This window comes from Antennarius striatus, chromosome 4, assembly GCF_040054535.1.
Source record: "Antennarius striatus isolate MH-2024 chromosome 4, ASM4005453v1, whole genome shotgun sequence".
NCBI lineage: Eukaryota > Metazoa > Chordata > Actinopteri > Lophiiformes > Antennariidae > Antennarius > Antennarius striatus.
This window is the reverse complement of record NC_090779.1, coordinates 22,637,416-22,664,363: the sequence shown is the minus strand read 5'-3', so window position 1 is coordinate 22,664,363 and position 26,948 is coordinate 22,637,416. Positions and strand designations below refer to the sequence as shown.

Sequence of the window (26,948 nt, the reverse complement as noted above, 5' to 3'; positions counted from 1 at the left end):
TTTATTTTATTTATTTGCCTTTTTAAGGAGAGACAATTTTTTTTTAAAAACTCCAAAAAAGAATGACATAAGTTTAAAGAACCTGAAAAGATTGAGACGAGTTTAAAGTACCAGATCATAATCATGATGAAGACAATTATCCAATCCTGATGCCATATTTATGATATATTTTCTTACACACGCATGCACACACACACACACACACAAACGGAAAAAGAGTTTGCTTGAACTGAATAAATAATATTCATTGTATTTTTTTTATAGTTACACAAATTAGCAAAAAAAGTTGTCATGTAATTGAAACTACAAATAAAATATGTCAAAAATGAATCTATTTTCAGGCCATTAAAATGGAGCAGGTCTGTAAATGATATTTAATTTAGCGAGTCAGATCTTAATGATCTCAATCAATAGTGAATTCAGACGATAACTGGAATTTCTTTTTTTAAATTACCAATACTTCTTCTTGGCATCATTAGAAATTTCATTACAAACTCTTAAAACTCTGAACTTGATGATTCTGAGTCAAACTTTTTCATTTGACATTATTTCTTCCTCATGATCAGTTTTTGCTTCTCAAATGATTAGATTAAATATGACTTTTAAAGACTTAAATCTGTTTTCCTCCTCCTTGTGCTTCATTATTATTATGATATTTGCTTTGTTTATCAGAATTGTAATCTCATGAATCTGTTTATACCTCCTCTTCTTCCTCCTCCTCCTGGATGTTTTCTTCCTCAGGTTTGTTAGAACACATGTGGGATGTACTTTGGTATTTCCGAGGACTCGTTCATTCTGGAACCTCCACAACAATTGAATTGAAGGAAACTGCGTGCTGACTTTTTCCTCCCCACAAAGACTCACTTCCCTTCAGCTCTTCTGTTCTGCTCATCTGAGGCAGGAGGACGCCACGAGCAACATGGACGCCCCGATTCTGCTGCTCTTTATGCTTGTGAGGTTCAGCTGTGTGTGTGAGTACGACACCGGTTTATTATGATCAACATACAGACACAAAACATTTTATACAAAATATATTAGATGTGTTCTAAACACCAGGGAGGTAGTCAGTGAGTTTGAATTACACACAACACATGTTGAGTTAGAGGAATGCAGCATTTCAGGTTCTAACTTATTTGTGACAGAAGATTTTTTTTTTTTTCTTGAATCACAAAATGAGGTAAATGTATGTAAATATTATCATCAAAATGTTCTGAAAAAGACTCAGTCTTGTAAGATATTTCATGGAGATGTCTGACGTTTTTAGAATAAATTACATTCCTATGTCAGTGTGTAGATATGTTTATACTGCATGGTTTACTATATAGGAGTGAGACAGAATTGAATAAGTATATTGAATATTTGTATTCAAACACAGATTAGATAAGAGAAGATGAGATGAGATTTAAATTTACTTTTCAATATTCAATTACACTTTATCTACAAGGTGTGTGTAAAATTGGACTGCACATAAATCTGCCTAATGACAGGAGCTACATGTCGGTGACGTGTTTTTGCATCAAATGCTAAATCATGCGATGTGCGTTGTGGTTTGTTTATTTATTATTTAATTGATAATTATTGATATGCATCATCCAAAGAATCCTCAACTCCGTATGAATTCATGCTATTAAAAGAGAAGCAATATTCAGAATCATCTTAAAACGTTTCATGGAAAATAATGAAAATAAGATTTTTAGAAAGGTCAGACTATAAAAGCATAAGTATTTATTATTTCATCAGTCCTTGAAGTTTGGTGAAGCCAGCACATAGCTGCAGCCGTCGTCATTTAAATGACTGACTGGAAGGTTCAACCCACAGTCGAGTGATGCTAGAATCATCTCTAACAACCAGCATCTTTCTGTCTCCTCAGCCAGTTTTCTCATCATGTTCAACCCCAGGAGGTTATGTCTGTCAACCAGCAATCGGGGCATCATCCTGGGACGATGTGATGCCACTAACCCCGCCCAACACTGGGCGTGGCTGGGCGGAGCCAGATTGCTCCATTCTCAATCCTCTAAGTGTCTCTGGGCTGATCCCAGCCCTCACCTGCCAGACCACACCCGCCTCGCCAAACTCAGAGACTGCTCCTCAGCGCCAGGGTGGAACTGCTACAATACGAACGGAGCATTTGGATTGGCTGAGACACGCATGTACCTGAAGAAACAGGGAGTACGGGCCGTGATCGGAAGAAACATACAGGCATCAGAGTGGAGGAAGTATGACATTGACGCAGGAGGGAACGAGCTGGTGGTGTCATTATGTGATGAAAGAGGTGAGATGATACCTCTTGATCACACCCGGCTGTGATGTCACAGCATCCTAACAAAGTGTTTTTGTTTAATATAGTTCTATAAATGTTTTTGTGATTGAAAGTTGTGACGGAGAAATTATTATTTTTTTAAAAACATTATTATCCCTTGTGTGTATATTTTCATTTTTTGAATAGAACTTAAATAACTAATAATTCATTTAATTGAAGGTCAATCTGTGTAGCTCAAACCTTATGGATAACCCACTGGGTTTACTTTGGATCTTTTATATTAAATGAAAATTATGTTTCTATGATGTCATATATAGTGTAATCTATCACTTTTTTTTTGAAAAGAAAAAAGCAATCAAGTGTTTCAGGCTCTTTAGCTTCTTTGCATTTAAAAATATTGGCAAATCACTCCAGATAATTCCCATTAGCCTTAGATTTAATAGGGCTACTTGTTTTTGACAGCCATTTTCTATTAATCTTTATATTAGCCTTTACCTGTGAAACGTGCGCTTCAGCGGTATATGTGTTAGCAGAAGGTGTAACATAACATGGCTGACACGTCTCCTGATGCTGATTTCCCCCCTCACATTGTTGCTGCTGATTCACTCAGTCAGCAGGAAAAACGTCAGCAGAGGTCTTCCTGTATGAGATGAAGCCAACCTCCCAAAGAAACCTGTAGATGACCCAGCCAAGCGAACTCAAGGAACAACAAGTCTCCTGGGTTTTTTATGTTTTAATTTTAGATATTGGTTTTTGATTTATTCATCAGAAATTGAAGAAATATCTGACCCACTTTTCATCACAACAGGTCCAACATAAATGCAATAGTTCTCCATATGTTTCTCAATAAGATCAGCTGAAGACTAGCACTGGGCATTAGACTGAGAAAGGCTCATGAATGCCATCATCAGAACAAATGTGACCCCATAGGTCAGGGAATATCATCTAACACTATACATTTAATATTTCACATGTACCTTTGGTTTTCTGAGTTCTACACATCTAGAACATGTGAAACACGTTCAGAAAGACGGTTTAAATGTTTGAGATTGAGTGTCCTTTTAAAAATCTACTGCCATGTTCCTGAAGACTTTTTCTACTTTCAGATACAACTCATGTCTCCACCATCTTTTATTCATCTACACATAAACCACTAGGAGTCTCCGGCACCACCAACACCGACATGGAAGACGTTCCTGCCATGGCTGTCACTGAAGAACAGTTGAATAGAGTAAGAACCCACCAAACCTTCAGAGTCACCACCTCAGAGAACCACAGATCAGCAACAGATGAAAATCTGATGTTTCTGAGCGACACCAGCAAACCTCGAACCAGGAGATCAGAAACAACCGACTACAATCCTAAAGTTTCCACATCAGTCACACACCTGTCATCATTTGACGGACACCATGTTATCTCCTCAAGTCCAGCTATCTTCACATCAGATCAGCCAACAGATGTTTCAGGGACTTCAGACTTTAGAGGAACTGAAAGCAAGACAATGACAGTGACACGCAAAGAAGTTTCCACTTCCTCGTCTTTCTTAAGAAGGATTGACTCAACTGAATGGTCGGCTATGACCATTTCATCTATGGATTCTTCTGAATCGATGATGAGTGACAGGAATGAGCCTCTGGTCACCTCAGAGGTCACAGAAAAGGTAATCTCTGGAGCTACTGACAAGGTAGCCTCTGACTTCACTTCTGAGATCTCCACCAAAGTTCCCGCTGAAGTTGACTCTGACTTCTCCTCTGGGTTCACCTCTAAAGTCCCCTCTGACTTCACCTCTGAGGTCACTTCTAAAGTCTCCTCTGACTTCTCTTCTGGGTTCACTTCTAAAGTCCCCTCTGACTTCACCTCTGAGGTCACTTCTAAAGTCCCCTCTGACTTCACCTCTGAGGTCACTTCTAAAGTCTCCTCTGACTTCACCTCTGAGGTCACTTCTAAAGTCTCCTCTGACTTCTCCTCTGGGTTCACTTCTAAAGTCTCCTCTGAGGTCACTTCTAAAGTTCCCTCTGACTTCACCTCTGGGTTCACTTCTAAAGTCTCCTCTGACTTCTCCTCTGGGTTCACTTCTAAAGTCTCCTCTGAGGTCACTTCTAAAGTTCCCTCTGACTTCACCTCTGGGTTCACTTCTAAAGTCTCCTCTGACTTCACCTCTGAGGTCACTTCTAAAGTCTCCTCTGACTTCTCCTCTGGTTTCACTTCTAAAGTCCCCTCTGACTTCACCTCTGAGGTCACTTCTGACATCACCATTGACTTAACTTCTGATTTTACAACCACAGTTCCCTATGAGATCACCTCTGACTTCAACTCTGAGGTCACCTTCAAGGTCCCCTTTGAGGTCACAGACAAAGTCGCCTCTGAGGTCCCCTCTGAGTTTCCCTCTGACTTCACTTCTGAGATCACTGCCAACATCCCTCATGAGGTGCTTTCTGACTTTACTTCTGAGGTCCCCTCTGTGGTCCCCTTTGTGGGCCCCTCTGAGGTTCCTTCCAAGGTTCCCTCTGAGGTTCCTTCCAAGGTTCCCTCTGAGTTCCTTTCTGAAATTCCTTCTGACTTCACTTCTGAGGTCACTGCCAACATGCCCTATGAGGTCCTCTCTGACTTTACTTCTGAGGTTACCTCCAAAGTTCCCTCTGAGGTGTCGGCTGAGGTCTCTTCTGAGGTCACCTCTATTTCTACGTTATTTCCTGTTTCTGACTCTGAGTCGAACCAACATACAGCTCATAACACACATTCAACAAGTGATCCTTTACCTCCTCCCACTGCTCGTGCATCTTCAACCGTCTTGACATCTAAACCAATCATGGAAACAAGTCCAACATCAACCCATCGAGCATCATCTACGACTTCCCAAACGTCGCCCACTCTTAACTCAGTGCCGCCCACAAAAAACTCGAGCAGCACCAGGACTGAAGGTGCTCCACTGGCATATACAACATCCAGGGTTACCACACCTTCTTCCACACCCACTACCACCCCTGTAACCACCTCTATTACAAATGCAACACCCACCCCCACGACAGCCTTCATGTCTACCACTTCCAAAGTCACAACAACAACCATCAAGACCACTGCAACCAGTACCCCTGGAGCTACGACAACCACCAAGACTACCTCAGTTCCTCCTCTGACTACAACACTTCAAACCACGACTTTGGGGTTCACAACCACAACATCTGTAAGTACACCTGATGTTTTACATTTGTTAATCACTACTACTCCGCTTCTGATGTACACTATGTTTGAAATGCATTAAATGGAGGGTATTTCTCCCGGTTTAAAGCAGTATTTCATGGGTCCATGTGATGGATGTCTGCATCCAATGAGAATTAAAGCATTGTTGTGGAATTTATAGCTTATAATTTGCTGCTGTTCCCTGATCCACCTTTAAAATACTCTAAATCTGCACATGTTAATATGAAACAACACAAAACACAACAATTTGAAGAAAACACTTACATAATTTATGTCTGTGGTAATAATCCCTCTTTATAAGAACATGGAAGTTCTGTTATCATCTCTGTTGACGATATTTTGGATGGCATGGCTCAGACAGGAAATGATTGATGTTTTAACAACATAAAAATTCTTTGTTATATAACCAAGATAACACAATGCAGCTTTCTAATAAAACTGACTTGTTTGTTTGGGAAACTGGTCTCAAGGTGAATTGACACCGATCCAACACATAACTTGTGAATTCTAAAGTTCTCTGATTAGATTGAGAACACAAATGGGAACTTTTCTATAATTAGAGCCTGTCTCTGGCCCTGGGTCTGACGCTGCTTCCTGATTGGATAACTCTTATTCAACCACAACAATGGTTGGTTCTGCTCTGGCTGATGGAGCTCAGTTTGATGCTAAAGGTCGTCGGAGAAAGTCCGAGGCGGGCAGGAAGGAAGGCAGGGTGGGGTGCCGGTCTGCCTCTGCTCAGAACAGCTAAAGCATGAATATAGATGGATCCAGCGCTTTTCAGAAATATGACCATTTAGTGTGAGGAAGAAAAGTCTGATCTGCTGGATGACCAGCGATGAAGATGTTCTTCCATCAGCTGAGATGATGCTGCTGTATATGAGGCTGAGGAGAATTAGATAAACCCGAAGACCTTTTCCTTACCTTCCATCCTCGGCATGTCAGCTCATCTGGGAATATACCACGTTTGTTATTTGCTGATTGGATGCATGGATTTAAATCACAAACCGCAATGTTCAGATGCACCACAGCATACCTGATGCTCGGCGTATTTTGGAGCTTAAAGGAGGTGAGTTAAAAGATCTGTGTCTGGCTTTAAATGTTCCCAGACTCCAGCAGGTCACAGCGTTTGTGGGAACAATGTTCAGATCTCTGTCCCACAGGTCTGAAAGGCCTCTGTGCTTTTATTGTTGTCAGACTGCGATTGACTGTGATTGATGTTCATTAACTTTTATCAACTCATTACAGACTGGATGATCATTCAGGAAACAGGATTCTAATTGTGTGACAGTTTCACTTTCTCCTCCTGCTCTGCACAGTCATGATGATATAGTTAATCAGTAAAGTACAAGTGAAGATGTCCCATCAGCTTTCCATCTCACACGTTAAGGCTTTTATTTGGTGTTGTTACTTCCTCCACTTCTGAGTTAGAGCCAAGACAAGAATGACCCTACTTTACCCAGACTTTACTTTACCCTGGAAGAGGCTTGGATCTCTTTATGATAGATGAAGCACAATAACATGACTCTAAGTTGCCCCTTCAGTGAAAAAAAATGCAGTTAAACAAAGATATTATTAACCAGGCTGCCATAGACGATGGAAAATAAACTGGCCCCCATGTGACTTTAAATGTTTACATACCATATAATTTTAGAATATAGTGTTATTTTTAAGGAGTTTTTTTATTAATTTATTATCATTAATAAATAAAGACTTTTTTTGTGTGCCGGTGCCCCTCAGGCTCCGAATATTTGAATATTTCCTGATCATACGAACATAAATGGGCTCATTTTTTACAGTATAGAAAACAACTTTATTGAGAACAGAGGAATGTACAAATGTTCCAGACAATAATATGAAATTGAACACGAACCATTCTGCTATGTTATTATGTGTTAATAACCAGATTATGTTGAAGCCCACTTGTAGTGATGTCATTTCCTGTTTCAGGTCAGCTCCACCGAGGCCCCCCGCTGCTCTGTGAATTTCACAGAAATTGGCTCCAGTTCAGATTCTGCTGTGGTGAAGTTCACCACCGCCGGCCTGTCCTGTAACTTCAGCCTGGTGACGGATGGAGGCTCCACCAACTGTGACCCAGACGGGGAGTCCGAGAACAGATTCATCTGTCATGCCTCGGGCCTGGAGCCCGGGACTCTACACAGTTTAACGGTTATGTCCAAGAAGGATGGAGAGAAGAGCTTTGCAGTGGTTAGCACAGGTGAGCAAAACGTCAAAATAATAGATGTAACTCTTAAACTCTAAGAATGGATCTATAACTTATTTGACATGTTTGTTATTTAGTTAAAATCCTCCAAACACTTCCTCAATTATAGGTTCAACTTCTAATTTATCATTTTCTTTTGCAAAAAAAAACATTTATATATATATATATATATATATATATATATATATATATATATATATATATATATATATATATATATATATATATATATATCAGAGAAAAACCCATTAAAGTTTAGTGCAGACCCCAAAAAAGATAGATCAAGAATAAAAAATACATTTAAAAAAATCCTCCCTTAATTTTGTGAAATTAATTTTGTGATGCCTTTTTATACAATTCCCAAATAATATTAAAAAATAATAAATTCAGACAGAAAAGTTAACACATGAAACAGTAAGAATGATAATAATGCAACGATAAATCCCGGTCTGTAGTTTCCATTCAGTTATGTATATGCTATATATCTGTAAGGACTGATATGGTAATAGAGAATATTAAATAAAACAGAAGAGTTCCCCTTTTTAACTCCTCATAATTTTTACTACATTTAATCTTTAATTAACATCAGTGTTACACCTAATTGTATATATAATTATAGTTAAATGTAGCTATATTCAATCGGTATTGTCATATATAGTGTCAGAATGGTAAGGACACCAGCTGTCAAAGGTTATCATGTGTTTTTTGACACTGACGTGACCCATTGTTCTTCAAGATATTTAATATCCTTTGATTTATTACTTGTTCATCAGAAGAGAAAGCAGAAGAAAGAAACACCCCAATTCAGGAAAACTATTTTTTCAACTCTAGTTTTTTATCACATGTGCACACACACATACACACACACACACACACACACACACACACACACACACACACACGGGGGCAGCTGCGTCATGTTGTGCCCAGTGAGCCACTTGTAAAGACATGGGACCTTGCTCAAGGGCATCCCGGAAGCACTCAGGCGGTGAACTGGCACCACTTCACTCTTGGATTTTTATTATCTATACAGGTCTCGAACCGGCAACTTTGTAGTCCCAAGACCTAGTGGACTGAGTTACTTAAAGAAGTGGGATCTGATCCCGTGCCCCCAAGGGAAAGATCAGGTGCTTGAGGCTGGCGCCGTAGACCACTTGGCCATCCTGACCAGGAGGGAATTAAATCCTGTCTCTTTCATGTTTACACCTTTAACCTGAATCTCAGCAGTAGAACCGGAGGAACACAGTCGGCCAGAAAGCTAATCAAAGACCCTGTCCTGGAGGACGTTCTAACGCAGCCAAGGCTGCAGTTAGAACGTCCCGATCTGAAGTGTTTGACCATCAAGCAGCCCTGACAATGCTCTTCATCCCATCTCAAGTGTTTGTTTCCAGAAACCACAGAGCCACTTCCCTCCTCACATTGTTTCTGCAGCAGCGGATGCAGGAGGATTCAAAGATTAGAGCGCCACAGCAGCGTTATCTGACTGATTCTAACCGTTTAATCACGGCGTGTGTAGAAAATACCTGCATCAGACACATCATATCGTACTAATGATAGCTGAGTGTCTTGAGGCCTGCAGACTGTAGGGTTCATGGAGTTACAGTCAGACACTGGTCCTCTGGTTGTCACTCAGCCAGCAACAGGAAGCAGTGAAGCCTCCTCAGGGAGGAAACCATTATTAAGAGTTCAGTTGAGCTTTTTCCTGTACGAAATCACTGCGGCTGCATGAAAACCTTTCATTCTTGAAGCAGCTAAAACAATCCTATCGACCTTCTCCATCTCCGCTGCAGCACAAACACAGGATACGCTCACACAGAAACTTCAACACAATTCAAACGAGGAACACAACGTGCCTGGAAGGTAGAAAATGTCCCCGAAAAAAAGTCTTTCCAGGTGAACAGAAGGGTCTGACATACCTGTGGATTTTTCGAAAAGATTTAAAAATTTGAAAGTTTTTATATGACTTTTGGTGAGCATCATCAAGTTAATTAAATATAAAGTCAGTCAATCATTTAGATCAACTGATCATATCTAGGAGAAGCAATAGTTTTATTGTGAAGGCTGCAGTTTGAAGGAGCTTTTCCTTTAAAAACTTTTCTTACTTTACTTTCATTTTCATTTTTTAAAAGCACGTTAATTCACAAAAAAACAAATGACAAAATAATCACATTAATATGAAATTCACATTCAAAACCAATCAATAGTAAGAAAACTATGAACAAGCTAAACAAAATATAATTATAATCATACAATATGGTCTGTTTACTTTTGCTTTTGTGAAGTATGAATCAATCGACAATCGGTTTTCTGAGCGCTCTGATAAGAAAAAAATCACACGTTGAAAAAATTAAAATATAAAAACTGAACTGGTAGAATATACATGAAGATTATTACATGCAGTATGTCAGTCTTTCTTTACTTTCATAATCCACAAAACGTTGAAATTTTTTTCTGTTGCCACGAAGCTAAAAAATTGCTGCTAATCTAAACTCTGACCCCCTTTTCTACCCTGTCTCAGACCCGGTCAGTCCAGAACTCCTGCACGTCAAGGTGGACCAGGATGAGGATGAAACCCACCCTACGAACCACAGCCGTTCTTCAGCTCTGCGGGTTTTCTGGTCTCGTTCTGCTGGCTATGTGGACTGGTATGATGTGACCCTGGAGGACACCAGCTCCGGATCAACCAGCACCACAAGAATAATGGGTTCTGCAGCACCCCAGTCTGGCTTCATCTCACTGGTCCCTGGTACTGTTTACACGGTCAGTGTGGTGGCTACAGCTGGGAACAAGAGCGCTGCACCTGTCCACACGTCAGCAGCTACAGGTGAGACATAAGAGCTGTGATGTCATCGGTAAACACAAGTCAGGGGGGGAGTAAGGACTCCTGGAGGAACAGCTTGTCTGATAACAGGAACAAATAGATGACTGAACTGGTTCTTTCAGATGCAAACCAGGACTGAAAAAGAGACATCTGTTAATGTCTTAATGTAATTTTGTAACTATAGAAACCAGGTGTCTCTGTAACCCAATAACTGAGTATTCAAATTGTGTCATTATTAAATTAGTCTCATGTTCTTCATCACAATTTAATCAGTAACTGTTTCTACCTTCGTCCAGCTCCAGCTCCCGTCCAAGGAATGCATGTGGCCTCCTCTTCCTCGAGCAGCCTCAGCGCCTCCTGGCAGGTCGGTCCTGGCAGAACCGAGCAGCTCGGGGTTCTGCTGACGGATCAGGATGGGGTTCTGTTGAAGAATGCCTCTCTGAAAAACACCACCACCTCCACACAGCTGGACGGCCTCCAGCCTGGGACCCTGTACACCGTCACCGTGGTAGCAGAGGCAGCTGGCCTGAGAAGCTCCACCTTCAGACAAGCTGTCACGGGTAGATATTATGGGATGTTTTCAGCTTCTTTTAGCTGCCAGTTTAGCGTGTGGTATTTTTCTCTCCTGAAGATTTTTCTTGAAGCTTAAGGATTAAAAAATAACCTTTAATATTAATAACTTTTAATATCGGTCAAGTGAAGTATTTTTCAAATAATCAGTGAGATTCCAGCTTCTCTGCTGTTGACTCACTTTTTATTTGACTTTCCAGCTGCAGCATCACACCGTGCTGTTGTTTCCAGGATATTTTAAACTCGTCTCTTCCCACCCTTCCTCTATCTACAGCTGGGCATTTACACTTTACCTCCTCCACCCAAAAATAGTGTTTATATGCTGCAGATACCTGCTTTAAAAAACAAATCTATTTCTATCTAAAAACTCCTCTTGTTGGATGGTTGTTAAGCAGCAAAATGACAATCAAACACAAACCACCATCCTCATTCACACCTGCAGTTTCATTAGACACAGCTTTAGAAGGACACTAACATCAACGTAAAATATTATCTAATCAGCTACGCCATGATGGTGCTGAGCCCCCAAACTGAGAGGAACATCTCCTCAGGTCTATGATCTGGAGTCAGATAAAATAAAAAGCATTGTAATGTGAAGTAAAACCTCCATAAAATATTTTGGATGAATGAATGAATGAATGGATGTCTCTGTGCCCTCACCCCCCCCCCCCAGCCCCGGCACCAGTGTCACATCTGCGACTGGACAACAACGGCAGCTCAGACCGTCTCCTGGCCTCCTGGACGACCCCTGACGGCAGCGTTGACCTGTACTTTGCCAGCCTGTCCACTCCAATGTCTACCATCCAGGAGCGTCACCTTCCTCCCAACGTCACCCAGGTGGTGTTTGATGGTCTGAGCCCTGGGCAGAACTACCAGCTGAGCATCAAGACCTTAGCTGGGGGGGGGAGCTCAGAGGCCAGGACCAGCGGGAGGACAGGTATGGGTTCAGGACAGGCCTCGCATGCCAGCGTCATGTAACCTCTTGACCCTCATCGCTGAATGACCCCCATCCCTGACTCTGTTTCAGTCCCTGACCTGGTGTCAGATCTCCGCATGTCATCGCTCGGGGATGGCAGGACGCTGAAAGTCAGCTGGGCACCCCCCAGAGGCCAGTGGGAGAATTACAGCGTCCTGCTGCTGAACGGATCGGGGGTTCTGGTGAACCAGACCGTCAGTAAACTCAGCACACAGCACACGTTCTCCTCACTCAGCCTGGTCCCAGGACGGCTCTATGAGGCAAAGGTCACAGTTCACAGTGGCTTTCTGAGTAACACGGCGCGCTGCTCTGGACGCCTGGGTCCGTTTTGCGTCTACAACTTTTATTATTTATTTTTTACTGAGAGACAAATTATTTTCTAAATGAAAAATGACATTTATTATTTGCATTTCCTCCTCCCTGCAGCTCCTCATCTTGTGCAGCAGCTGGTCGTCCAACATGTTGATGAAACCAGTCTGAGTGTGCTGTGGAATCGCCCGGCTGGCGAGTGGGATGATGTCACTGTGGCCCTCAGGAGGACGGATTCCTCCACCATCGTGGCCCAGAGGACCCGCACCTGGGAGGCCAGAGATTGCACCTTCAACATCCTCACTCCAGGTGTCCTGTACACTGTCACCGTGGCAACCAACAGCGGCAACCTGAGCAGCTACTCTTCTGTGACGGCACGGACCAGTATGTCTGATTGATTTACATCATTATCACTGTTAGTTTGATAGAACTGTTCAAAGGTTTGGTTGGAGGAATGTATTAAGTTAAAATAAGATGCCGATAATTAACTAAAAGTAAATACAGTTAAAATAATTAAACTGATAAATAAACAAGTAAAATGGTAACAGTATTATCCGCACTATAAGGCCCACCTTCAATAAATGTCATGTCTAAAAAAAAATGTTCGTACATGGAGCGCACTGGATTATAAAACGCACTGGATTATAAAGCACCTTATAGTTCAGAAAATACTGTATTTGCTAATTAAACAGTAACATCAGTTTATTGTCAGTAATCATCAGCAAAAACAATAAGTTTGAAGTGATTAATAATCTAAATACTTAGAGTAAAGATAAATGAATGGTTAATGGATAAACAGTTAAATATGCATCCATCCTTCCTTCTTAACCATAATTTCATTTGGTAGTTAACTATAAACTATAAACTGGTACAAGTAATTAGTTATTAGTGGATTAAACTGCTGATTTCCTAAATTGTTTGCAGACAGTGCGATGTTGAGATAATGTCTGTTAATGTCCTCCAGACGAAGCTCAGCTGTGTTTGTGTGTCTGCTGGGCTCTCAGCTCCAGCTCAGGTCTCCAGGCTGCGGGTTTCAAACAGCAGAACCACCGACAGCCTGCAGGCACTTTGGGACCGAGCCTCCGGTGAGGTGGACTCCTACCGCGTCCTGCTGGTGCACGACAGCAGCGTCATCAAGAACCAGAGCGTGGAGGCGGACGCCACCAGCATCAGCTTCAACGCTCTGAGACCTGGGGCACTCTACAGGGTAGTGTTAACCACCATCAGGGCTGGACAGTCCTCCAGACAGACGGTCGCAGAGGGACGAACCGGTAAGACCGCCTATTAGAGTCCAATTTAGGCACACTTGATGCAGTAGAGGAGGTGTGTGTACTTGTGTGTGTGTGAGTGTATGTGTGTCTGGGATATTGTTGAGAAAGCAGGAATTTTCTCAGGAATTTTCAGGAACTTCCACAATAACAACAAGCTGTCAGAGACTTCCTGTTGGGAGCAGGAAGTTGATGAACCTCATTGTTGAATTCCAGCATGAAAGTCTGTTATGAAAGAACTTTACAATCACAGAGTTCGAAGGTCAAAGAAACTTGAGGAGTGAAGCATGTAAACACTTTTAGCCATTGCTTGCCCACACCGTCACTGAGGCCAAATTCCATATTTCTGTTTAGCTTTCCTGATACACCACCCCCCACACTCCCCACACAGTTTGTGGAAATAAGTTCGTGATATAAACACCGTGTCCTTGAACCCAGCAGAACCGCGTCACAAAATGTGGTTCCTAAGTTTTTGATTTTTCCTATTGACAAACACACAATAAACTAACAGACATGGGGGAACAGAAAACCTTCTTGGTGGAGATAACAAAGAAACTTACAACAAGGCAGTCAGAGACTGCAACATCCCGCGAAGGGTAGGTCAGGGTACCCTGAAAGCAGTACCTGAAAAGTGCATAGCTTTGACCTTTCAGGTTAGGTCAAAGCTATGCAGTAGCTTTGACCGTATATTAAAGCTGTCAGATATTATTGAGATGAGCTGCAGCGATCTCTGTAACCTCCTCTTCCTCTCCCCCATCAGTCCCTGCTGCGGTGGGGGAGGTAACAGTCAGTAACAATGGCAGGACAGACTTTCTCAGTGTGTCTTGGCGTCCTGCGGTGGGTGAGGTGGACAGCTACCTGGTGTCCCTGAGCGACCATGACAGGACGCTTCACACCGTCTCAGTGTCTAAATCCAGTCCTGAGTGTGTGTTCAACTCTCTGGTGTCCGGACGGCTCTACAACATCTCCATCAGCTCCCGCAGCGGCGTCCACCAGAACCACACCTTCGTCCAGGAGAGGACACGTGAGCATCAGCTGGCCCACGAAGACCGCCACCTCACCTCAATCCCCGTCACATGACCTTCACCTTTTCGTTCTCAGAGCCGTCTAAGGTGCAGAACCCCACGGCGACTCACGCTGCTCGGGACGACTACCTGAAGGTGTACTGGCGTCATGCTGCTGGGGACTTTGACTTCTACCAGGTGTTCATCAAACATAACAACGTGTTCCTGCAAAACAAGACCGTTTTGAAGACGCACAACGAGTGTGTGTTCACCGACCTGGTGCCAGGCAGACTCTACACCGTGCTGGTTAGCACCTGGAGTGGAGAATACGAATCCAGCGCCTCCACCCATGGCAGGACCTGTAAGTGTAGTGGATCAGAACCAGGGACTCGGACTAGAATTCATGCCAGTTCTCTAAAACACCTAACTATCCTCCTGTCCTGTCCGTCCTGCAGTCCCAGCAGCGGTCCGGGCCCCGGCACTGGCTGGTCAGGGTACGGAGGACCTGCGGGTGGTGTGGTCTGCTGCTCCTGGGGATGTGGACCATTACGAGGTGCAGCTGCTGTTCAACGACATGAAGGTGTTTCCTCCCATCACTCTGGGCAGCAGCGTGGGAGAGTGTGTCTTGTCATCACTCACGCCTGGACGCCTCTACAAGATCCTGGTCTCCACCTTCAGCGGCCCCAACCAGAGGGCCGTGTTCATCGAGGGCCGGACAGGTGAGATGACGTGAATTTACAGTAAAGTTGGTGTGTCTTCAGTCTGTGTGATGGTTCTCCTGTTAAAAGTAGCATGTGTAGAATCTTTTTTTGTCAAATCAAATGTTTATTACATGGAAAAAAGGCCATCAAAAACACACACTAAACAATCAACAATCTCATAGGTGGAAGCAGCTTCATCATCCTCCATTAATGTGGCCTACATGTTCAGATGAGGTCAAAGGATTCTTCCAGGAAGAAGCAGCTAATATGGAAATCAAAAAAAGCAGACAACCTGTTTTTATTGGTTCCCTTATTATTCGTAACCTTTCGAGGTTTAATCAATTCATTGGGAAAGTGTCATATATTTAATATAAAACAGACACACATCAGCAGGTTGTTTGTATGGAAGAAATAACGTTCAAAAGTCCTTTATTTGTGATTAAAAATCAAATTTTGAAATATTTGTGATATCTAATTTCACTAAATTCTTTCTATGTATTTTTCCTCATTTTGTGATTTCAAACATAAATTAATTGCGTTTTTCATTCCTCCTAAAGGTTTGCTTTTTGCTTCTTGTAACAATAACATCATAAATCTTGATCGGATCAGTCAAAGTCAGGATGATGTGATTTAAGACGAGGTTCTTCAGCTAATCTGAAAAGCACAAAAATTGAGTTTCTAGGATTTCAGGTTAAATGTCAGGTAATAGTTTTTTGGGGGAGAAATGAACAATTAAGGTTCTTCTGGTGTCTCTGATATTTTGCCAGCTCCTGTGAAAGACAACCTTTAATCACAGCTGTTGTGATTTCAGTTCCCAGTAAGGTGAAGAACATCCACGTCAGTAACGGCGGCGACAGCAGCAGCCTGAAGGTGAGCTGGACACCCGGACAGGGCGATGTGGACGGATACTCTGTGTTCCTGTACAGACAGAGCAGACAGCTGGACGTCCGGCCCGTCCTCAAGCACCACAACGAGGTGACGTTTGGCTCGCTGCAGCCCGGACAGATGTACAGCGTGATGGTCCAGTCTGTCAGTGGAGATCTGCTGAACAACAACACGGCTACGGGACGCACAGGTCACAAAAATAATCTGTTGATAAAGAGCTCCCATTCACGTGGAGAAAATAAAAATATGTTATCAGGCTGAGGCTCTGAATCCGTTTCTGCTCTTAATAAATGAGATGCGTTCCTGTGTTCAGTGCCCTTAGCAGTGACGAGTCTTCAGGTGGAGGATCTTCACTCCACCTGCAGCCTGCAGGTGAGCTGGCAGGAAGCTCTGGGTGTGTCTGAGGGTTACATCCTGCAGCTCCTGGATGAACGGGGCGGCCTGGTAACAAACTCCTCCCAGCCCTCTGGACAAACACGATGCAGGTTCGACGGTCTCATCCCTGGGAGGAAGTACAGAGTGCTGGTCCAGACCTCCAGTGGGGGGGTCCACAGCCTGGGTGTCAGCACCGAGGCTCGAACACGTGAGAGACTTCCTGTTCAAATCTCAGATGTGATAGTGGAATTTTCTACAGACGATTGGCAAATCCTTCCAGAAAAATTATGTTTCAATAGCATATAAAAAAGAATGAGTAAGAAAGACAACCATCTAAGATATATCAACGAACCACTTTGTAATATTTGGGAATAATATAGTTTTTTACAGAAGTGGTAGAAAATAAATGAATAAATGAATGAAACGGAATACCTTTTTTGTGATAACACTTCTTATTATTTAAATCTTAGTTTTAAATTCTAACAACTTTTAAATCTTTCGCCATTAAAAATACTTCATTTATCATGAGAAGTGGTCCCAATAATTCTAATTACGGTAATATTATATACACTATAAAATAGATACTTTCAAATAATGTATTCTAAAGTCATTTTCACGAAAAGATACATACAGTATTAGATATTTTTAATATATATTTTTTAGTTAAAATGAACACATCACCTGTTTTTACAGGAACACCATCAGTGGGAAGATTGTGATTTTGACTGAATAACTGAAATCCCTCCGTCCTCCTCTGTCAGGTCCTGCGGCCGTCACCAACCTCTCTGTTAAAGCCAACACCACCACCAGTCTGTCCTTCCACTGGGCTCCGCCGGACGGCGACTTTGAGCTTTACGAGATGTTCTTGTATAAGAGTGACGACTCCCTGCAGGAGCGACGCAGAGGGCAGTCCAGCAGTCAGCATTGCTCCTTTCAGGGCCTCATACCCGGAGCTCCATACAGGATGGTGGTGGTGACCCACAGCGGGGAGCAAAGCAACCAGTCGTCAGTCTGGGCCAGGACAGGTGAGAGTAATGGGGGGTACATATGTCCATCAACTGTTATAAATACAGATAAAATGACACTGTTCATAAAACTGTTATTATCAAAAGGCAATATTGGCATCAGCAGCAGAGTTGTTGTGGTTTGGTTTTGTTTTTTGTAAAGAGGTTTTGTGCTTGTCCAGTTCCAGCAGCTGTGGTGTCTCTGAAGGCTCACAGTGGAAATCAGTCCAGTGGTCTGTGGGTGAACTGGAACCGTGGTGGTGGTGATCTGAGTGGGTACCTCCTCACTCTCTACAACCCCAATGGGTCCCAGCAGGCCAGGAAGCAGCTCGGGGCCGCCGTCACAGAGGCGGTCTTCTCAGACCTGGTTCCTGGTCGAGTGTACCAGGCGGAGGTTCTGAGTCTGAGCGGAGAGCTGAGCAACAGAGCCAGCACCGTCGGCAGGACAGGTGAGACACATGAGACAGTTACTCTTCGTTCTGGAGCTCCTGCAGGTCGGGCGGTTTCTGCTGAGGCTACAAAATCTCTTCTCCTTCTCAGCTCCCAGGCCTGTGACCTCCTTCCTGTTCAGGGGAGTTACCAACACCTCCCTGGAGATCACCTGGAGCGGACCTGTGGACTCCGACTACGATGACTTTGACCTGCAGTGGACTCCCCGAGACCGGCTATCTGTCATCAACCCGTACCACAGCCGTACCTCTGGCAGCCGCATCCTGAGGGGGATGTTCCCTGGAAGGCTCTACACCTTCAGCCTCCGCACTGTCAGCGGGGCCACGGAGCCCGGAGCGACGCCCACCTACAGCACACCCATCCACAACAGCATCCGAACCAGTAGGTGGCAGCACTCAGTCGTGAAGTTGACGCAAAATGAATATTGCAGTGTTAATATTCCATTTTTTCTTGCAGAGCCAGAGAAAGTGCAAAGCCTCCATTGTCGCCCGCAGAGCTCCACCTCCATCTCCTGCTCCTGGGGGCCCCCTGAGGCTGACTATGACTCCTACACCATTGAGTGTCTCCACCAGGACTCCCGGTTGCTGGTCTACTCCAGACGTACCGGTCGAGACTCCACCGCTTACCTCATCACTCAGCTGGAGCCCCACAAACGCTACACCGTCTCCGTGAAGGTCATTTCAGATGGGACGACCAGCGAGGAGGTGCAGGACAGCGTGATCACCATGATCGACCGTGAGTTTGTCATAAAGGATGATTGATTCTGATTGTCGAATGGTTCTGAAACATCTCGACTCCTCCAGGTCCTCCGGTGCCTCCTCTCAGTACCCGAGTCAGTGAACACTCCGCTGTGGTCACCAAGTCCTCCATCTCCTTCAGGTTTAACTGCAGCTGGTTCAGCGACGTCAATGGAGCCATCAAGTTCTTCACTGTGGTGGTGACGGAGTCTGAAGGTAAAACAGACTCATTAAAGAACCTGTATGGGTTTTAGGTGCGAGAACCTTTTCATAGTCGTTTCAGCTCCTGATTCAGGTTTGGAACTGTTTCTCCGAGTGTTACCTGAACTTTTTTTACACCAGTCCTTTCACTTGATTAAAGTTTTTTTTTTTTTTGAGCTGCACCTGATTGAGCTAAATAACTCAGAAGTGGACAAACTGAAGATTCATTTCATCATGACATTTAACATTTAAAGTACATTAACATCTGATAGAGTTCCTCGTCTCTTGTTATATTTAAAGGTTTTGATGAAGTGCAGCCGGATGAGCAGGACCCTCTACCATCGTACCTGGACTATATATCCAATAGCTCCATTAAATCCTACCAGACGAACTACTTCCCCAGTCAGTGCACTGAGGGCCCTGATAGCAGCACCCACAGCTTCGAGATGAATGTGGGGACAGGGATGGACTCGATGGGAGGCTCCTGTGAGGATGGACCCTCAGCTGTGGATCCAGAGACCAGCGGCAGGGACCTGAAGTTCTTCTGTGACGGACCGTTGAAGCCCAGTACAGCCTACAGGTACTATTTATAGATTTTTCTGTTTCTTGGTTTCTTTAGCATCAGCAGATTTATTTTTGATTTGTAACATGAATCAGAAATATCTCTACAAATCATTCAGAATTTCAAATTGTATATTTGAGCCTCATGTTAAACAAAATGATTCACATTACATCAAAAAATTATATTTATTGAATTTTAAATCATTTACATATCTGTCACACTGTATGTCCTGAGAGCCTCAACTCAGGCAAAAAAAACAAGACAAAACAAATAAACCCACAGAAGTAGAATGTGAGCGGTAAAAGTCATTTTGTCATATGACATAAATAGTATTAAAAGAGGAGCAGAATATCTGCTAACTGGACATATTGATATTTGATTGAAATATAAATTATGTCAACATGAATCCAGTGATTTTAAAGTTTGTGTGTGCCCTGTGTTCCGTCTGCAGGCTCAGCGTCAGAGCTTTCACTCAGCTGTTTGATGAAGAGAAGAATGACCTCACCTCTGGCTCTCCTCTGTTTACCGACACATACCTGTCGCTGCCTGTGGTCACAGAGGCAGGTGAGCAGAGACGTCTATTACAGTCCTATACAGCAGCATCACGCACCATCAAAAGAGGCCTGGCTGTGGTGGCCGCCTCTGATGAAAAGGTTAAGGGTCAGAAGATCTGCAGTCGATCACAGTTTTGAGATCTATTATAAAAATTATAATTCTGATGTACAGCTGAGTCTCATCTGGGGTCTACCACGCCTCTCAATCATGGTCTGCTGGGATAGGCTCCAACAGATCCGCGAATCGCAAAGCGGATAACCTCTTTGCGATAAGTATCGTCTCTTCTACAAGAAAATGGGTGGATGAATTTACAGCTGATGAGATGCACGTGATAAAATAATTCCTCTTTGTTTCTTTCCACATTAATGAGGAAAAATTAATGCATGGCATCACCAGCAGAAAACAGATGTGCATCTCTGACACCTCAATACTTTTTATCATTTATTAAATGTAAAGTATTGATTATTAAATGTCATTTACTCATGTAAACTACATTTCCCATTATCCCACACTAAAACGTTCTGACATGTTAGTATTGAGAGATGATAAAACCAGAAGCATCCATTCTTTACATGTGAATAACTTGAGATCAAAACTACTAGTAGTTCCTGATGAGTTTCATTTGTTTGTTTATTTGTCTGTTTATGTGTTTTACTTCAGTAGGATAAATTCAGCCAGTTTTCTCTATTTTTTCTAGTAAAAGGAACCAATGAGACATTTCAGCACTTTCAGGTTCCTGGATGTGTCTGATGCTGATGTTTTTCCTGCAGAACCTCTGAATGGTGTCGTTGAGGGCATCAGTGCTGGCATGTTCCTCATCGCCATGATCGTGGGGGTCACGGCTCTGCTGGTCTGCAGACAGAAGGCTCGCAAAGTGTGAGTATGTACAAACTTAGAACAAAAACAGGAGTGATTCCAGAGTGGAGTGAGACCGCTACAACAACACCTGTTAAAAACGCCCCCCCCCCCCCCCCCCGGTTTGTCCTGTAGAGATGAGCAATCACACTAGAGACTGTAGAGGCTACAGAAAAATGATGTCACATTTTTACCTGATTCCTCCTGTGTGATGGGTAACAAAGGTTGTGTGTTTCAGTGTTGAGGAGAGAGCGACAGTCCGAATGAGTGTGAGGAGAGACAGATCGACATCTGGAGTTCACCTGGGGGTCAGAAGGTAAGAAAATACTACATTTACTACAGCTACTACTACAACTGAGTGTAGTAGTTTAAGCCTTACCACTAACAACACAAATAGACAAAACTCTAACACTGTTTATAATCTGTAGTTGTAAATAACAGATATTACTAATAAAAAATGCCTCATGTATTATTATTATTATTGTTCTTATTATTATCTTAATTTGAATTTTAATAATATTGCAACCCACACTAGAAGTTGTTGGTGTAAATGAGGTGATGCCAGTCATTCCACTATGTTGAAAGAGTTTGTTGTGACTCTAAATATACAATTAAATGTGTTCTTGGTGTTTTGCCGATTATTATCTGACATATTTGACTTGTGTTCCTCTTTTGTCTCTCAGTAATCGTCGTATTTCAAGGTGAGAAATCCAAACATCTGTGTCAATCCATCTGCTTCCAGCAGTTTGTTCCCTTTTCAAATTTTTTGTTTTTGTTGTTCAGTCCTATTAAGATCATGAACTTTGAGAGTCACTACATCAAACTGCAGGCCGACTCCCACTACCTGCTGTCAGAGGAGTATGAGGTCAGTTTGCATTTCATATTAAAACATCTACAATAGCAGGAAATCCTTCTTTCTTGACTCTGTTCAGCAGCTCATGACTCTCCTGCATCAGTTAAGTTTTCTCTCTTCCTCTGTTCTTGCTGAACAGAGAACAAAATGCATTGAGATCGTGCTCTTGCATCGTTTTTTTTTTAGTCCTCTAGATCATTTAGAATTTTCTCAAGAGATTTGAATTACATTTTGAGTTGGATCCTGGTCTGGTTGTGGATTCTGGATATTATTTTCTCCCTTAAGATTGTAAGAACCGTTTAATCAGTTTACCAATATCATGAAAAATAATATTAACACAATCAAAATGAAAATACTCAGACTAAGACAGTGTCCGAAGTTCCACCGCTATGTGGATTCTTAACTAAATTATTATCTGGATCTTGCAGAATTTGCAGGGGGTCGGGGTTGGTCGTGTCAGTCATAGTAATGCAGTAACACTGCCCCCTTTGGGTAGCTGAGATAATGCAGGATGCAGTAGATCAGAGCTATGATGGGGTTAAATATCTACAATAAACTCATTAAAGAGAAGCTGTTGTTTTTACATACAGATAATTCACCTCATATGAGTATAAACATGTGACAGAGGTCTCTGAGGTAGAGACCAAACCTCTCTGTTGTTTCTTTTTCCTGTCAGGACCTGAAGGACGTCGGACGGAATCAGCCTCTGGACTCAGCTCTGCTGCCAGAGAACCGAGGCAAGAACCGATACAACAACATCCTGCCCTGTGAGCGACGCAGACACGCTAACACAAAAAACAAACACACACACACACACACACACAAACTGCTTATTCACATGAACCTTCCATCGTGTCACTGATTCTGGTTTCTGTGTTCAGACGACTCTACGAGGGTGAAGCTGTCCTACGTGGATGATGACCCCTGTTCTGACTACATAAACGCCAGCTACATACCTGTAAGAACCACACAGGTTCACAGACGTCATGTTGGTTTCCTACTGTTAATCCTCGTCTAGGGGAAACCTGAGCGTAGCATAAAAATAATTAATTCTCTCCCTTCAAACTCCTCAGAAAGAGCAGTACCTGGCCTGACTTAATTTGAACAAAATAAATAAATACGAATTTGAAGATTAGAATACTATATGTCGGAAGGTTCAAGTTAGGGAGGAGTGAATGCTGACATCCACAGGTGTTGTTTTTAAAGGAGGCCACATGAATTAACTTCCACCTGCAGGAGGGAACAGAACAGTCACTAATCTGACTCAGGGCATTAACGCTTGAAGTTCATTATCAGTGTACTGATGCGTGAAGCTGTTTCAGTTTTGTTTTGTTTTGTTTTTATTTTTGAGTGTTGCATCTTATTTGTCAGATGCATGAAGTGTTTCACGTATGTCATTTCAGGGGAATAACTTTCGGCGGGAGTACGTCGCCACCCAGGGACCGCTGCCTGGAACCAAAGATGACTTCTGGAAGATGGTCTGGGAGCAGAATGTCCACAACATTGTGATGGTCACCCAGTGTGTGGAGAAAGGAAGGGTGAGTTTATCAAGTTTATCAAGAAAAATCATCACCTGTGAAAGTCAAGCATGTTAGTTTGACTGCAAGATATCTGGAACAAATGCATTTCGATCAAATTTTGTGGCAGGTAAGGGTTCAGGTGCAGATTCTGGATCACTGGATTGGGTATTTTATAGTCTGTTACTACTATAATTATATAATAACATTACTCAAAAATAACAAAGGAGAGTGATAAAGATTTGTGATCACTGACCATGATTAATCCAAGACATTTACTTGTGATTTTTCTTTCAAATGCACAACCGTTTGAATACTGGCATTTTCCAGGTGTAATGGTGCTATATGTTACTCCTCTTCCTCCTTTGTGTTCAGGTGAAGTGTGACCACTACTGGCCCTTTGATCAGGATCCACTTTACTACGGAGACCTGATCGTACAGATGTTGTCAGAGTCCGTTCTGCCAGAGTGGACCATAAGAGAGTTCAACATCTGCAGTGTACGCCACACACTCATTATTGTACTCACTTACCTATTTTCAATTTTACATCCATAATGTTGTGCTGGTGCTAGTAATGCTAATCTTGAAGCAAACAGACATACGCTTCTGGTTCAGTTAATTTTTTATATTAGTATCAGGATAAAACAATTTATTTATGCTGATATTAGGACTTCTTTAATCTCCTTTGCTGTGATATTTCAGTCATGTTGTTTTACTCGTCTTCCTCAGGAGGAGCAGCGGAGCTTCACTCGGCTGGTTCGTCAGTTTCACTACACAGTCTGGCCTGATCACGGTGTCCCAGAGACCACCCAGTCCCTCATCCAGTTTGTCCGGACCGTTCGCGACTATGTCAACAGAACTCCTGGATCTGGACCCACAGTGGCCCACTGCAGGTGAAGCACCACCAAAGGGAACTCCAGACAGAACCCACTTTATGTCACCACCTGCTGCTCCTGATCCGCTTAGTGTTCAAACACTAGTTAAACTGTGTGTGTGTGTGTGTGTGTGTGTATGTGTGTGTGTGTGTGTGTGTGTGTGTGTGTGTGTGTGTGTGTGTGTGTGTGTGTGTGTGTGTGTGTGTGTGTGTGTGTGTGTGTGTGTGTGTGTGTGTGTGTCAGTGCTGGTGTGGGTCGTACTGGGACCTTCATTGTTCTGGATCGACTTCTGCAGCAGCTGGACACCAAGGACTCGGTGGACATCTACGGCTCCGTCTTTGACCTGCGGCTCCACCGATCACACATGGTGCAGACGGAGGTAGGACCTCCACCTCCTCTTTGTGGATGTAGTTTCTGCTCTCTCCTCAGGGTTGTGACATAGCTTCTCCTCTCTCCTCAGTGTCAGTATGCATACCTCCATCAGTGCGTCCGTGACGTGTTGAGAGCCAGGAAACTCCGCAACGAGCAGGAGCACCTGCTCTGTCCCATCTACGAGAATGTGAACTACACCTCACAGAGGGGTGAGTGATTGTCCATCTCCAACTGCTGCCTTTAGAGACATGATGAATAGCTATTAATTGAACGTATTGATCTTTCCTCCACAGAGATGCTGTGCACCAGACGTTAGAGATTGTATTAATCACTGGGAAACACTGCAATTCTATTTTTCTACAATGTTTATACAAATATTTTCAAGAAAAGAAAACTTTATGATTATTTATGTAAGGTGTTAATGTATATATTCCCTCTGTGTGTATGTAATGTTTCTGCTGCATTTTAAAATGTTATTATATTTGCTCATTAATTGCACAGGCTCCTCAGTTCTCGATATGATGAATGATTACAGAGGAGGAGGAGGAGGATGACAATAATGATGATGATGATGATGATGAGTCTTCATGAATGGATAGATTAATGAACTCTCCAGCCTCTGCATGAAGGTGCTGTTATATGCCTAGTTTATCAAATAGCTGTTATCATGTTTTATGAGAGCATTTAAATATTTATTAATGTACAGAATTTGTCAACAATGACTTCACCTATGCAGACATGTTTTATATTAATACAGCTTATGTTACATTATCTATCTTTTACTAAATAGTGTTTAATATAAAAATTAAATGCTTACCTTAATTTTAAATGTATTTTATGTAGGCTGAAAATCTTACTGTGTGAATTAGCTTGAAACTAGTTGAGACTAAAGTGAGACTAAAATGAGTCCTGTCCACTCATAATCAAGCCAACTCATGAATATTGCACTGAACACACAAGAAAATATTTTAAATTTTTCATCAAACAGAAAGCTACTAAAATGACACTCAGAAGTGCACATAGGGATGGACAATCCTTTTTAAGTCAATGAATTGTCCTGAAGTTATTTTCTTGTAACCACAAGTTTTAAGTTTAGACCAGGAGACCAGTTAAATCTGGGGTGTCTGGATTAATATTTTAAAGTTTTTACCTTTTAAATTTCATCTCATGTTTCTGATGGATGAGTCTGTAGTTGGTCATCTCCTTTAGGGCATGTATCCACAACATGCACTGCTCTCGACGTGCCAGAGGAATGGAGGAGACATCAGATACTGGTGAATTTACTGTACAGTATTCAGGGTGGGGTCGGGGGACTAGGCATTTCCAGATGTCTCCTCCTGATCTACACAGTCATGCAACAGATTTCCCCCACAATATATTCCCGATATTTTCAGATCCATGCATTATTTCATGGATTGTATAAGAGTATGAAAAATCCTGGATCTTCCCCTGTTTCACAGTCTGTTCCCAAATTTTACCTAGTCTGTTCTGACCCAGACCAACTGGTTCAAACCAACGCAAAGTCAACACAAACAGCAAACTCTCAACCCGGTACAACCCGTTCATTTTTAAGGATTCCAATCCAGATTGTGAGACAGATCAAGATTATACCCACCCCAAACTATCCTAAAAGCATTCTTCATTAAATGTGCCATTAAATGTTTTGAAGATATGTGATCCAAGACAAAATAGTATACGTAATCATCTTCTGGATCCATTTTATGTTCTTTGTAATTACAAAATGAATAATCCAGACTTGAACTTCAGAACATATCTGAAAGAGGATTACATGTTTATCAGATTGATTTGATGTTTCGTCAAAAGTTATGAAGCTTTAAAAAAACCCACCTTGAGCCAAATATTATTTTTCTTGAATAATTATCAAAATTTAAATTTAATTAACTTTAAACTGGAGGGCTGGGTCAGGCATGCCACATAAAATGGTTAGCCTTGGAGGAGTATGCTATTCTAGTTGTCTTCTGCACAAGATTTATAAAAGTAATTTGTTATTTGTTATTTTTAGCCATAAATCTACATAATATATATTTCTAAATGCACATGATGTATATTCTGCCAGAGCACGAGGTGTTTTTTTTTATTTCCAAGAGCATAATGTATATGAGAGCAGCTAATTAAACATTGCAGAAGATGTAGAAATTGTGATTATTCATCGCTCATGGATGGTAACCTGCTCAAACATGACTAAACTCACGGTGAAGGAATGTTTCTTGACAGAACAGATTTATGTCGCTGTGTAACACTTTATCCATGTGAATCACTCCGTGTATGGAATATGTGATGACTCATGTTTGTGGGTGTTTGAATTAAACAAGTAATTATGTATTTTCAGATGAGTTTGTTAGTCATTCATTATGG

The 26,948-nt window shown here is 42.3% G+C and overlaps 1 protein-coding gene across 1 annotated transcript; it reads left to right on the top strand.

Annotated features, from left to right (window-relative positions):
* The first annotated feature begins 897 nt into the window (after positions 1-897).
* Positions 898-26,921, top strand: LOC137593977 (receptor-type tyrosine-protein phosphatase beta-like). Its single transcript, XM_068313130.1, has 34 exons — positions 898-971; positions 1,871-2,272; positions 3,367-5,444; positions 7,409-7,676; positions 10,201-10,506; positions 10,800-11,063; positions 11,747-12,010; positions 12,101-12,370; positions 12,476-12,742; positions 13,363-13,629; positions 14,387-14,650; positions 14,728-14,991; positions 15,086-15,349; positions 16,143-16,406; positions 16,530-16,799; positions 17,353-17,616; positions 17,778-18,044; positions 18,136-18,426; positions 18,502-18,780; positions 18,849-18,998; positions 19,284-19,563; positions 19,997-20,109; positions 20,871-20,976; positions 21,194-21,271; positions 21,639-21,656; positions 21,739-21,820; positions 22,485-22,575; positions 22,690-22,766; positions 23,212-23,346; positions 23,701-23,823; positions 24,055-24,218; positions 24,444-24,579; positions 24,661-24,781; positions 24,866-26,921. Exons 1-34 carry the CDS (start codon positions 920-922, stop codon positions 24,886-24,888), a joined length of 8,562 nt encoding a protein of 2,853 aa, XP_068169231.1. The 5' UTR covers positions 898-919; the 3' UTR covers positions 24,889-26,921.
* The last annotated feature ends 27 nt before the right edge of the window (positions 26,922-26,948 follow it).

Coding starts and splice junctions, on each gene's coding strand:
- LOC137593977 (XM_068313130.1), top strand. CDS start 920: ATGGACGCCCCGATTCTGCTGCTCTTTATGCTTGTGAGGTTCAGCTGT. Junction 18,781..18,848: donor CGTGATCACCATGATCGACC/GTGAGTTTGTCA, acceptor CGACTCCTCCAG/GTCCTCCGGTGCCTCCTCTC. Junction 23,824..24,054: donor GAGAGTTCAACATCTGCAGT/GTACGCCACACA, acceptor CGTCTTCCTCAG/GAGGAGCAGCGGAGCTTCAC.